This window comes from Plutella xylostella, chromosome 11 (genome assembly GCF_932276165.1).
Source record: "Plutella xylostella chromosome 11, ilPluXylo3.1, whole genome shotgun sequence".
Classification (NCBI taxonomy): domain Eukaryota; kingdom Metazoa; phylum Arthropoda; class Insecta; order Lepidoptera; family Plutellidae; genus Plutella; species Plutella xylostella.
The window spans coordinates 2,217,626-2,230,073 of record NC_063991.1 but is presented as its reverse complement, the minus strand read 5'-3'; the positions used below and the strand labels follow the sequence as shown (position 1 = coordinate 2,230,073).

General features: G+C 39.2%; 1 protein-coding gene across 1 annotated transcript; it reads left to right on the top strand.

Moving 5' to 3' along the window:
- Positions 1–54: 54 nt before the first annotated feature.
- LOC105393956 (serine/threonine-protein kinase ULK3) lies at positions 55–11,347 on the top strand. Its single transcript, XM_048624046.1, has 12 exons — positions 55–375; positions 758–915; positions 1,296–1,380; positions 1,573–1,715; positions 2,253–2,377; positions 2,799–2,896; positions 3,814–3,966; positions 5,153–5,310; positions 6,380–6,525; positions 9,524–9,624; positions 9,977–10,093; positions 11,203–11,347. The coding sequence occupies exons 1-12, from the start codon at positions 289–291 to the stop codon at positions 11,278–11,280; spliced, it is 1,449 nt and encodes a 482-aa protein (XP_048480003.1). The 5' UTR covers positions 55–288; the 3' UTR covers positions 11,281–11,347.
- The last annotated feature ends 1,101 nt before the right edge of the window (positions 11,348–12,448 follow it).

The window sequence follows — 12,448 nt, the reverse complement described above, 5'->3', positions numbered from 1 at the left end:
ATAATTTGACATGTTTGTTTTTTTTGGTTCTGTTCTGTGTTGGTTGCACACAGATTAGATTGCCTTTCATAAGCCATTCATTGATGAACATTCGGTTTAGTGTGGGAGTGCCACAAAAAAATCTTTCGCAAGTTCGCAGTCGAGTAAACGTCAGATACACAGAATAGTTACACAAAGAAAGTGTCAACTTCAGTCAGCTGTGTTTTTTGTGTACGAAATTTGGAAATTTGTTTAAATTAATCGAGAAATGAATGTGCAGGAACCTGTATAAACTAATTTTAATTCAATATGCCTTTTCCGAAAATTGAAGGCTACGTTGTGACGGAGAAACTAGGCTCTGGAAGCTACTCCACAGTTTATAAAGCCTACACAAAGGTAAGTAAAGTGTTCTTCATATCTTTATTACTATACAAACATTAAACAACTATTTATTCTGTAGGTCTTGTATCAAGACAGACTTAATAAGATTACTAAGATTCAGAAAATGTTTAGTTATGTCATCAAAATTCTCTTACAAAAATCATGATAAAAGGATTTTTTAACATGACCTATTTGGTAAACAACACAATCCCCTAGTTATTATAGGGGCATGACAAAAGAATTAGAGGGTCCGGAACAAAAATAAGGGTCTAGATTTTTTGTTTTAAATGGCAATACATTTTTTTTTTGTGTCCTACTTTTTTATGGTAGCCAAAATTTATAAATTTATAGCAATACCTTTAATGTAATACCAAACCTACCCTTATATCATCTACAGGTGGGTGCGAGATCAGTGGTGGCTATAAAATGTGTGGACAAGTCCCGTCTGAAGCACTCATCATCGGCTGTGGACAACCTCATCACGGAGATACGACTGCTGAAAACACTGCAACACCCACACATCGTGCAGATGAAAGAGTTCAGCTGGGATGACAGGTTTGAAAGACTGTTTTTCTTATACTTTTCTTAAATAATAAGGAAAAATTTTGTTTTTAACCTCTCATGTAAAAGAGGAGCTATTCTATTCTATTCTATTCTCTGTGGGGGTGTAAGTACCTGCACCTGGCTCTCTCGAGTGGAACCTTTGTGCATATCCCCAAGGTCTAAACTGCCTGAAAAGAGGAGCATTATAAGTTTAATGTGTCTGTGGTAACATAGCTGCCAAATGGCTGGACCAATTTTTGATTTGTATTTTTGATCTAACTGATTTTAAAATACAGTTTTATTTTGAATTCTCTAAACCTTTAGTTTCATACCTAGATATCTACCCATGTATAATAGCTATACAATTCTAATATATTGAACTGAATTTTCAGGAATATCTACATTATAACAGAATACTGCAGTGGAGGAGACTTATCAAAGTACATACACAAATATGGCAGAGTACCAGAAAGACAGGTGATTTTAATAAATATTTATGTAACACTGCTTTATTCTAACCCAATACACATATATCAGACTACAGAAAACTTTACCTAATCCTTTTTATGTTTTATTAAATAAACACTACACTTTTCTATTGTTTCTGTGTGTGTGTGAAATAAACGTATTTTCTTTCTTTCAAACATAACACCATCTACACCATCCTAGGTGCTATACTTCCTGCAACAACTCGTCTCCGCGCTGAGGTTCCTGAGGTCCCACAACGTGGTCCACATGGACCTGAAGCCGCACAACCTGCTGCTGCACGAGGGGAGCGCGGGGAGGGTCACGCTGAAGGTCGCTGACTTCGGGTGAGCATCCTGTATTCATTCATCGTAAAAAAAAGTTCTATGGAAAATGATATTTTTCTCACAAATTTTGACATTCTGATCTCATTTTCAGGGCAAAATATAACATGCTGCACATGTAGGTTTCGGCTTAGTATACCCTTTTTGCAACACCCTGTATAACCCCAGGTCATGTGCTGTAGGGTGATTGTGCATAAATACCGCGCTAGGTAAAAGCGAAAGAGTCATTTTCAGACGAGCGTATTTTTCGGCGCGTATTCGATCGCTGGAGCATATGATCTTACAAGAATATTACATTTTAAAAAAAGGTGTGGTGTCAGTAAGCTTAGAATCGCGTCAATGTTAGTACTAATGTGTACCAAATAGCGAGCCATACGGTCCTACATGCATAATAAAAGAAGCTTATACATAAAATACCCTAGCCTGAACAATTTTTTTATGATAGTATTTAGGACGGTTACACCTTTTGTTAACACATAAGCTACAAGTAAAGCTCGAAGATAAAGCTATTCACATACTCATTTACAATTCTGTCCGCAGTTTCGCCCAGTACATGGCATCGGAAACGCTGCAGGCGGGCATCCGCGGCTCCCCGCTGTACATGGCGCCCGAGATGCTGGCGGAGGGCGCCACCTACGATGCCGCTGTGGATTTGTGGAGCCTAGGTATTATAGATAACCTAGATAGAGGGAAAATAGAGTGTTAGCGCACTAAAATAACAATTTTATCTATCAAAAACCGTATCTAACGCGTTTTGTCACGTTTTCCAAATATCTAATGTAGGGCCGAGCGTCTGATATACAAAAAGATCTCTAAAAAATCATTTTATGCTACAATTTTATGTGTACGAACACAAATCCGTTAAAAAGCCATCATCATTCGGTATTTTATTTTTAAAATGTAAGTAAATAACTGGCAATGATACAGTCTTTGCAAAATCGCACTCTTTATTGTCATGACTTTATAGTTTGACTGTACTGTCGTATGGTCTATACTGTCGTACCGTCGTACTGTCGTATACTATAATATCTGTCACTATATGGGTACAACATTATATCGATAACGTTAATTTATTGTTATTTCCAGGTGTAATAATGTACGAGTGTCTGTTCGGGAAGGCACCATATTCTTCTGGCACGTTCAAAGAACTCATGGAGAAGATTAAAAGCAAAGCACCTATAGAGGTAAGCTTACACTTATGTTTATTGGATAGTTTGAATTGTATGAACGTCTACGTTCTATTTAGTCCGTAATCTAAAGAAAAAAAATGCAGACACGTATTTTTTCTTATTTCAATTAAATCACGTTACATTGATAAAGTGCATCAATATTTAGTGGTCAGTGGCCAGTGACCAGTGAAGTCAAAACTCACAGATATTTCAAATGCAAAAAATACCATTTTATAGGAGTCGTACAACAAAAGTTGTTGAGAATAAGTCACCTTCTAGGCTGAAGCGTCCGTAGTCGAGCGGGCCTCAGTGATCGTAACTGATCGCTGAGGTTAAGCAACAACTGACACGGTCAGCCATTGGATGGGTGACCAATTTCAAGTGGTGCTTTTCTGGACGCTTCCGTGCTTCGGACGGCACGTTAAGCCGTGGGTCCCGGTTGCTGCTTCGGCAGCAGTCGTTAAGCCTAGTCAGAGGCCTTCGGGCGGCTTGAAAACATCTGACAGTCGGGTTGCCCACTTACCTGACAACTCTCTCAGCACAAGCTTGCTTGTGTTGGGGTCCACCAACCCGCACTTGGCCAGCGTGGTGGACTAGGCCTAAACCCTTCCTTCATTGGAAGGAGACCCGTGCCCCAGCAGTGGGGACGTAATGGGTCGTGATGATAGGCTTACCCTTTTTGTAACACTCTGTATATTTTTTAACATTTACAAAATTATCTTATCTTAAATCTAGCTATAAAGTCTGTTTCTTAATCTCAGATACTAAATTGAGAGATTGAACGGTTCATCAACAGTCGATTCTCCCGCCAATAAAACGATACGTCACTTAATCGCGAGACATTCGACTGTTGATGAACCGTTCAGAATGTGCCAATTTAGTATCGGAGATTTAAAAGAAAACAGATTTAATTACAACTATTCCTTCACCAGATACCCCCAAAAGCCTCCATCTCACCAGGCTGCCGGGACCTGCTCACGCGCTTGTTGCAACACTCGCCGGAACAACGCATCACGTATGAGGAACTGTTTGCACACCCGTACCTGGACTTGGACAGGATGCCCAGCAAGCAGAACTATGAGAAGGTGAGTGTGCTGTTTGCAAACATACATTTACCATCGGAATGAGTGAAACGCGCTGTTTGTAGACATAGGTCTACGTAGACAAGGAGAACTATGAGAAGGTATGTAAATAAACCGATTTATAAGGCGAATATCCGGCTCAAAGGACCGAAGAAGAAATGGGGGAAAAAGCGTAAAAGTCCCTCCAATATCAATGATTAAACACACAATTTATCTTTCTATCTAAAGTATGGTAAATTATACCGGAGCGGAATAACACGCAATTTTGTAAATAAAAAACATATACAACAACGCATCACATACGAGCAGCTGTTCGCACACCCCTATTTGGACTTGGACCGCATGCCCAGCAAGCAGAACTATGAGAAGGTGAGTGCGCTGTTTGCAGTGATAGATCTACCGACATGTGAAACTCTGATAGCGCTTAGAATGCAAAGACGTAAACCCAATACATTAAAAAAAGAATTATCGAAATCGGTCCATAAATGGAGGAGATATCAATGGACATACATACAGACGAAATTAGAACCTCCTCCTTTTTTCGAAGTCGGTTAAAAACGTTGAGTTAGATTGATCTATCTAGCAAGCAGGACTACGAAAAGGTGAGGTGAGTGCGCTGTTTGCAGACATCAAGGTAGCTAGATAGATAGATAGATAATTCTTTACTGCATACACAAACATAAATTACACAAGGAAATGTACAACATAGACGGTACAAATGGCGGCCTTATTACTTATTACTAGCAAGGAGAAGTATAAAATTAAAATGTTACATGAGTGCGCTCTTTGTAGTCATGGATAACAACGAGAAATATTATAAGATGAGCACAAAATAGAAAAGAAAATGTATTGTGTAAGAGTAAGATTAGTGTGCTGTTTGTTGACTCGATCTACCTACCAAGGAGGACTATGATAAGGTGACTAAAAGCAGCATACACCAAACGAATACTGTGCTAAAAGTTCGATGTAGGTAAACCAAAATTACAATGTATTGTGTGAAAGTAAGAAGAGTGCGCAGTTAGCTGTTATAAATCCACCTAGTAAGGAGAACTATGATAAGGTGAAAACTAGTGTCATATAGGTACACTGAAACGAAACTGTTTTGTATAATAGTATGCGTGGACTGTTTGCAGGTATCAAGAGCTTCAAATTTACACGCAATTACCTATGATTTTCTTCTTACCCCCAGGCGGTCCAGTTAATCCGTCGCGCAGTAGACCACGACGGCGCGGGGCGGCTGAGCGCGGCGCTAGAGGACTATTGTGAAGGACTGAAGTTGTTAGTGGCTGAGGTCGCGAGATATCGTTCTGCAGATTCCCAGCAAGCTCTTACTGCTAAGATAAACACGTAAGTCTTACAAAACAGAGGTTCTTAGAGGATTTTCGCATTTAAAGTTTGCAATTGACGAACAAAGCTAGCTTTGAGCTATAGAACACAGAATTCCCAGAGATCCCATGGGATTTCCTGGATAAAAAGTACCTTATTTTATACAGTAGTAAAGCAGCTTTCTATAAATAAAAGAATTTCCAAAATCGGTCGATCCGTTCTCTCGCTACGTGGCTCGTAGTCTGAGCGCGGCGCTTGAAGACTACTGCGAGGGGCTGAAGTTGCTAGTGGCTGAGGTGGCGAGGTACCGCTCCGCCGACTCACAGCAAGCTCTTACTGCTAAGATAAACACGTAAGAGATATACATAATATACTAATATAAAATTATCAGGTGTCCCATGGATATTCCTACATTATAAGGCACGTATAACTTCAGTATAGAATCCCGGAATTCCCATGAGAATTTCCCGGATAAAAAGTACCCTATGTCACGCGCAAATTCCGTGGCTTTCTATCAATAAAAGAATTTCCAAAATCGGTCCATCCGTTGTCGAGTTACGTAGTTTGTTGTCTGAGAGCGGCGCTTGAAGACTACTGCGAGGGACTGAAGTTGCTAGTGGCTGAGGTGGCGAGATATCGGTCAGCAGACTCGCAGCAAGCTCTTACTGCTAAAATAAATACGTGAGTCTTAAAAACTAGTTGTGTTACGACAAAAAACTTTAAACATTGTTTAGCAAGTGTTTAAATTAAATTTGACAGTTGTATTAGGCATGTGACAGCGCTAAACATCTGTTAAATACTGTGTAAATTATTGTGGTAAGGCCCTAGCATTTTTTAGGGGTTTTTACTGGAATTTGTTCCCTATTTCACCTTTTTGCTATAGAACCTAGAATTTCCAGAGTTCTCATGGGATTTCCCGGATGAAAAGTACCCTAAATTACGCAAAACTTCCGTAGTTTGCTATTAATATAAGAATTTTCGAAATCGGTCAGGCCGTCCTCGAATTATATTAAGTGTACAGCAAATAGCTTCGGGGATTACATTATGTATGTAATATAAAAATACCCTCTATTTTCCTCTTCACCCCCAGCTACATGGACCGAGCGGAACAAATCAAGGCTATACTGAAGCAGCAGTCCACCCCTACCCCGCCACTGTCGACCCCGCTACCCCTGCGGCGGGACCTCGTGCCCAGCTGCTGTAGTGCCGGCGTGGAGAGCCACGCTTACTACTATGGTAAATATACTATACAGGGTTTTGCAAAAGTTGCATAGTTTGCTGTAAAAACAGCTTCTCATAAACATTACGAACAAGATGTAATATAGTGTAACCTACAAAAACAAAGCTAAATAGCTATACTGTCCTCATTATATTTACTGTCAAACCGTACCAATGAATAAAGTCAAAAATCTTTTTACCTGTCTAATTCAAAATAAGAAAGCTAACTTGGAAAGTGAGGTGTTATTGATCGGGACTGACACGTCATCTAGTTCGTGTAAAGTCACAAATCTTTTTACCTATCTAATTCAAAATAAGAGAGCTAACTTGGAAAGTGAAGTGTTATTTGTCGGGCTGACACTCCATCTAGTTCGCATTATTTATCAAAGCTACTGAAGCAGCAGTCCTTACCGCCCCCGCCGCTGTCGACCCCGCTGCCCCTGCGGCGGGACCTCGTGCCCAGTTGTTGTAGTGCTGGGGTTGAGAGCCACGCTTACTATTACGGTAAATTTTATAGTTGTACTGAAATTTAATTTGAAGTACACATAATAATACAATAAATTCCGCACATTACCTACAGTATGTTAATACGACAAGGTGAGGCGAGTGCGCTGTTTGCAGACATACATCTACCTTCGGAATTAATGAAACGCTAGACACAAATTATATTAAGTACAGTTCCCCAAAATTGATAATGCACATAGAAATCTTCGTCATTGTTCGGCAACGGTCGTATTCCCGTGCGTTAGAAAACTATTATGTATTTAGAGTGGTTAAGTGCATTTTCTTCATGAAATTTTAGTAGAATTATGTAATTGGTGCTAAAAGAGATAATTGATTTATCAGTAACGAAATTTGATTCGATAATTCATAATATTCCATAATATTAAAATTTACTTCGAAAATGTTACAGTAGGTACTTTTCAAGTGTCTTACTGAAGCTGATGTAAAGATGGATGAAAGAAGGTTTGGATAACACAAGGTTTATATTATAAGGAGAAATGGATTTCAAACACAGGTTTACATTAAAAATTTTAAATCTCAGTTCAAAAGTATTTACAGCACTGATTATTTCACATTAATAAAAATGTTTACATTAAAATCTCAGTTCAAAAGTATTTACAGCGCTGATCATTCACAATAATATTACAATTACAAACATACCCCCTTATTCATAGAGAAGTTACAGAACGTTTTAACTAATAAACTGTTTTGTCCCTCTCCGACAAAGTACAATTTGTTCTTTGACAGAGAGGGACAAAACAGTTTATTAGTTAAAACGTATTGTAACTTTTCTATGAATAAGGGGGTTAGTCTTTTGGGTGTGGCTTTATTGGCAAAGTGAAGTCTATCAATGTGACGTATATTTTATTCTTAAATGTGCCTCATAATATGGCGTCGTCAAAAATAATTAAAGTTGAAATTAAATTCACATTTGAAAAAAATAACAAGAACGATGTGTAATTGCAGCTCTTTATAATTCCACAAAAGTAATATTGATCTTGACCTTGAGACCCTTGACTGATCGGTGACAGCCACCGACCGCCCAAATTGTTTTCGATTATGTGTCACATGATATTGACTACTATTTCTTTCGAACAAGAATCAAAATGCAAGTGCTTTGTTTAAGGCTCGACGATTCAATGATTCGGGTGTTTCCGGGAATACGACAGTTTGCGAAGATTTGCATGCGCATTATTAATATGGGAGAACTGTAATGCTATTTGTTTTTGCACTATGGCGCGTCCGGAACATACAATACATTCATTAGCAGAACTACGATAAGGAACCTGTGCGCTGTTTGCAGGCATCGATGTAGCTAGCAAGGAGAAGTACAAAATGAAAATGTAAGATGAGTGCGCTGTTTGTAGGTATCAATCTACCAATTATCAAAGCTACTGAAGCGCAGTCCGCGCCGCCCCCGCCGCTGTCGACCCCGCTACCCCTGCGGCGGGACCTCGTGCCCAGCTGCTGTAGTGCCGGCGTGGAGAGCCACGCTTGCCACTATGGTGAATATACAGGGTGTTGCATAAGATAACGGTAAACTCATTATAAAGAGGGTTGCAAAAGTTGCATAGTATGTTGTAAAAACAGCCTTGGATAAACATTACAAACAAGATGGTATGTCACACAAGGCTGAATACTGTCCGAGATTTGTCAACTGTCAAACCTAGATAAGTATACATTTTAAGTTCAACCTAATGACAACCATTGTACCAATGATCAAAGTCACAAATCTTCGAAAGAGCTCATTTGGATAGTGCGGTGTTTGGCGAGACGTTTCTTTTGCACCGACACTCCATCTAGTTCGCATTGTTTATCCAAGCTACTGAAGCAGCAGTCCGCGCCCCCGCCGCTGTCGACCCCGCTGCCCCTGCGGCGGGACCTCGTGCCCAGCTGCTGTAGTGCCGGCGTGGAGAGCCACGCGTATTATTATGGTGAACTCGCTATAAAGTTGACCTAATGTCTTCCGAAATACAGATTTTGATCTAGTTCGGAGAACTGTGCTCAATTTTAAAATGTATCTTATTTTTTGTTTGATAAAATATATAGTTAATACCTTATTCATCGAATAGAGCTGCTTAGCATGACAAGTGTGAGTTTTTACTCCGTTCGATTTGTAATGAGTAGGTAAACGCAAAATTTAATTGGCTCGGGAGAGTCGCCACCTAGCTAATTAGCTTAATTTGAGTTGATTTTCACTGCTCGACCGGTTAAGAAAAACCTACACTAAGCTCACTGTGCAGCAAAATTCAATTCGAAGTATTTTACTTTATTAGCAATTTTTATACGTATTTCTGGGTCTGTAGCACGGGTCGCTATTAAGACGTGATAAAGTTCTCCGTCGTGCTCGCTCTTGAGGCTGCGCGATTTGAGTGAGCGCGATGCAAAACTTTTGTCACGTCTTAAATGCGCCCCGTGCTAGCCCTTCTGAAGCTACTAAATTTAAATTTAGAGATGTTAAACTCCTTAAAAGATTTTTTGGCTATGTAATTTACCCAATATTTATTTACAGACAAACAACCGCTAACACCCAACACGTGCTCGTGTGGATCACAAGGGGAGGCGGAGGGATCCTGCCAGTGCGGGGCTGATAATGTGAAGGATAAGAATGGAGTAAGTGATATCAGCTTTATTATTATTTTTATGACTAAAATTCGCGTATAAGTTACCTATAAAGTTTTAAGTTGTCAGTAAAAATAGTCTACAGGGTGTTTAAAAAGGAAAGTCGAAAAAAGAGATGACTCAGGGGGTTTTCTGAAAAACTTTTGTTCTTAGACGGAAAAATAGTTTTTTTTTTCATAAGATCCTTTACTGAATTAGATATTTTTTCACGAATACGTATCCAAACGTCATCAATATATCACTTTTACAGCGCTTAGAATATTATGATCGGCTCACCGGTAGTTTTTTTTTTAAGACTACTTATAGATGAATTTATTTAGAAACACACACACGTTGTCCACAGATAAACAAAATAGACAAGAGCTCATCAAACAGCAGCGGCTCCCCGAAGCCGAAGCGGTTCGAGCTGCCGCGCTGGTTCAGGAAGAAGGATGTGCCGTACTTACCGGAGAATATTATTGTAAGTAGATACAATCACAGGCAATTAAAATATTCCACTCACAAAATGCCGACACCAAACGACCCCAATTTTTTCAAACAATTTGCTAAAAAATTTAACAAAATATTACCGTCTTTTGTTGGAAATATCCTGATGCTTTGTTAAATGTACTTCAATGTTGCAAAAGGCGTCATAAAGCTAGCTTTTTCCGTTTACGAATAATTTAGAGTTTTTTTCAGTGAAACCTTTTCATTGCCCGTGAGTGTAGGTACATAACTACGTAATGCTCACGACATTAATCCCCGAAGGAGTAGACAGAGGTGACTCGCAAGCGAAAAGCAGGTGCTTTTCGCTGTACATTTGCACTCACGTGATAGGTCGCGAGCCGTATCGCTGTTTTTGAATGAGTACAATTTGTAAGGTACACATCTAGAAGAGACATCATGCAAGTTTCCTTACGATGTTTTCCTTCACCGTAAGGGCAGCTGGTATAATTGTGCATTACATTATTGAAGCATCGTTTTACCGGCTAACATTTTTACCCAAATGTGCTCACTGCTCAGTTGCTAGTGGAGTGTGAAAATTGTACTACACCCTAAGGGTAAAATAACAATGTACTTTAAATGCATAAACCAATTTTAAGATCTTATGCGACATGTTGTTTATGGTATTATTATGATATTAAATCAATAACAAAGGAATAAAGAGAGGACATGGCATATCCACGAAAAAAATGCGCTTACCTAAACTTTGGTTTCAATTAAAATGGCGGCGGTTTTCTTGAAAAATGTAAACAAACAAATTGTTTGACAGATGAAGTACCTCGTGTTTGGATGTCAATCAACATGGCGACCGGTCGCAATGTTGTAATTTTAGGCAAAGACAAAACTACTGTTGTCCTTTTTTACGTACGATAACACCAATAAGTTAAAAAGAGACGACGATATATTTTTAAGTACCGATTTTTATGCCAGGTCCTCTCTTTATTCTTTTGTCATTGTATTAAATAAATATAAAGTGTGCCTGCGGGTTTTTGTGATTGTTGCATGACTGTAATAGATTAAGCTTATGGAAATAAAAATCTTATAAAAAAAAGAAAAAAAGTTTGCGAAGGTTTCTTAATGTTTCAGGAAGAGACAGGCGAGGCTACGAAACCAGACTGCACCCCCCTCGGCGAGCCCGCCAACGAAGGCTGCAAGATCACCTGAAGCTTTCAGACAATACGTCCTCGAAAACTGCCATATTCTAGAAATTATTATAGTTTATTTTAATGTGTGATTTTCTTTAGTTTAAAAGTTCCAAAATCGACCAATATATGACATCAGGCCTGTCGTTTTTTATGAGCTGCATTCTTCTGAGGGAACGGAAGATGTCATAAATGGTACAAAGCTGTTTTAAATTAGTTAACACTTAATATTATACATAATATAGTTTACATATACAGCTAGTTATTGCATAATGGTTGAATTCACATTCATTGGGTTTTTTTATTGGCTGAAAGGACTGGAATCCATGCCGGCTAAAAAAAATGCAGTGCGGTTTTTGTTTATGGTTGAAAATCTCCCATCACTTACATGGAAATAACATGCTAGTTTTTGTCGTTAAGGGTCAATTCAGACGTACCACAACCACACCACAGCCACAACCACACCACAACCACGCGATGTGGTCGGGCGTATATTTTGTATTGACAATGAATAATCCAATTCACACGTGCCACATTTTGCCGTTGTTATCGACCACCTGTGTAATACGACCACATCGCAACCACATCGCAACCACAACGCAACCACATCGCAACGGCAACGCCGCCACGCGGCGGCGGCACTGCGGCAACCTGTTTTCCATATTAACTGCACACGACGACGTGGTTACCACATCGCAATGACAGCGACAACGCAACCACATCGACATTTTGTCGCTGCCACAACGCAACTGCAAAAAGCCGCTGTCACACAATTCACACGTAACCACAGCTTGACCACATTTTGTCGCTGCGACGTGGTGTGGATGTGGTGCGTGTGAATTGACGCTAAAACCATAAAACATAATACCTACTATACTACAATATTACATAATTACCTACCATTTTTTGTGTGATTTTCGGAATATGGCAAGTCAATTCTGGATTTGTCTACCAGAAAATTACGTAAAGCAGGTATAGTGCCACAAACTTATCTGTTCCGGTGACAGCTCAAATAAATCTCTAATATTTCTTAATTCTATAAGATTTTAAGTTTGCTCGTATTGTTATTTCGCTCTTGCGGTGTTAATAAACCCATCTAATGTTTTAAAATATACAATTCATTAGTGAGTAATGAGATATGGATCAATTTAGTTCGCTGTCACCGGAACAGATAAGTTTGTGGCACTATA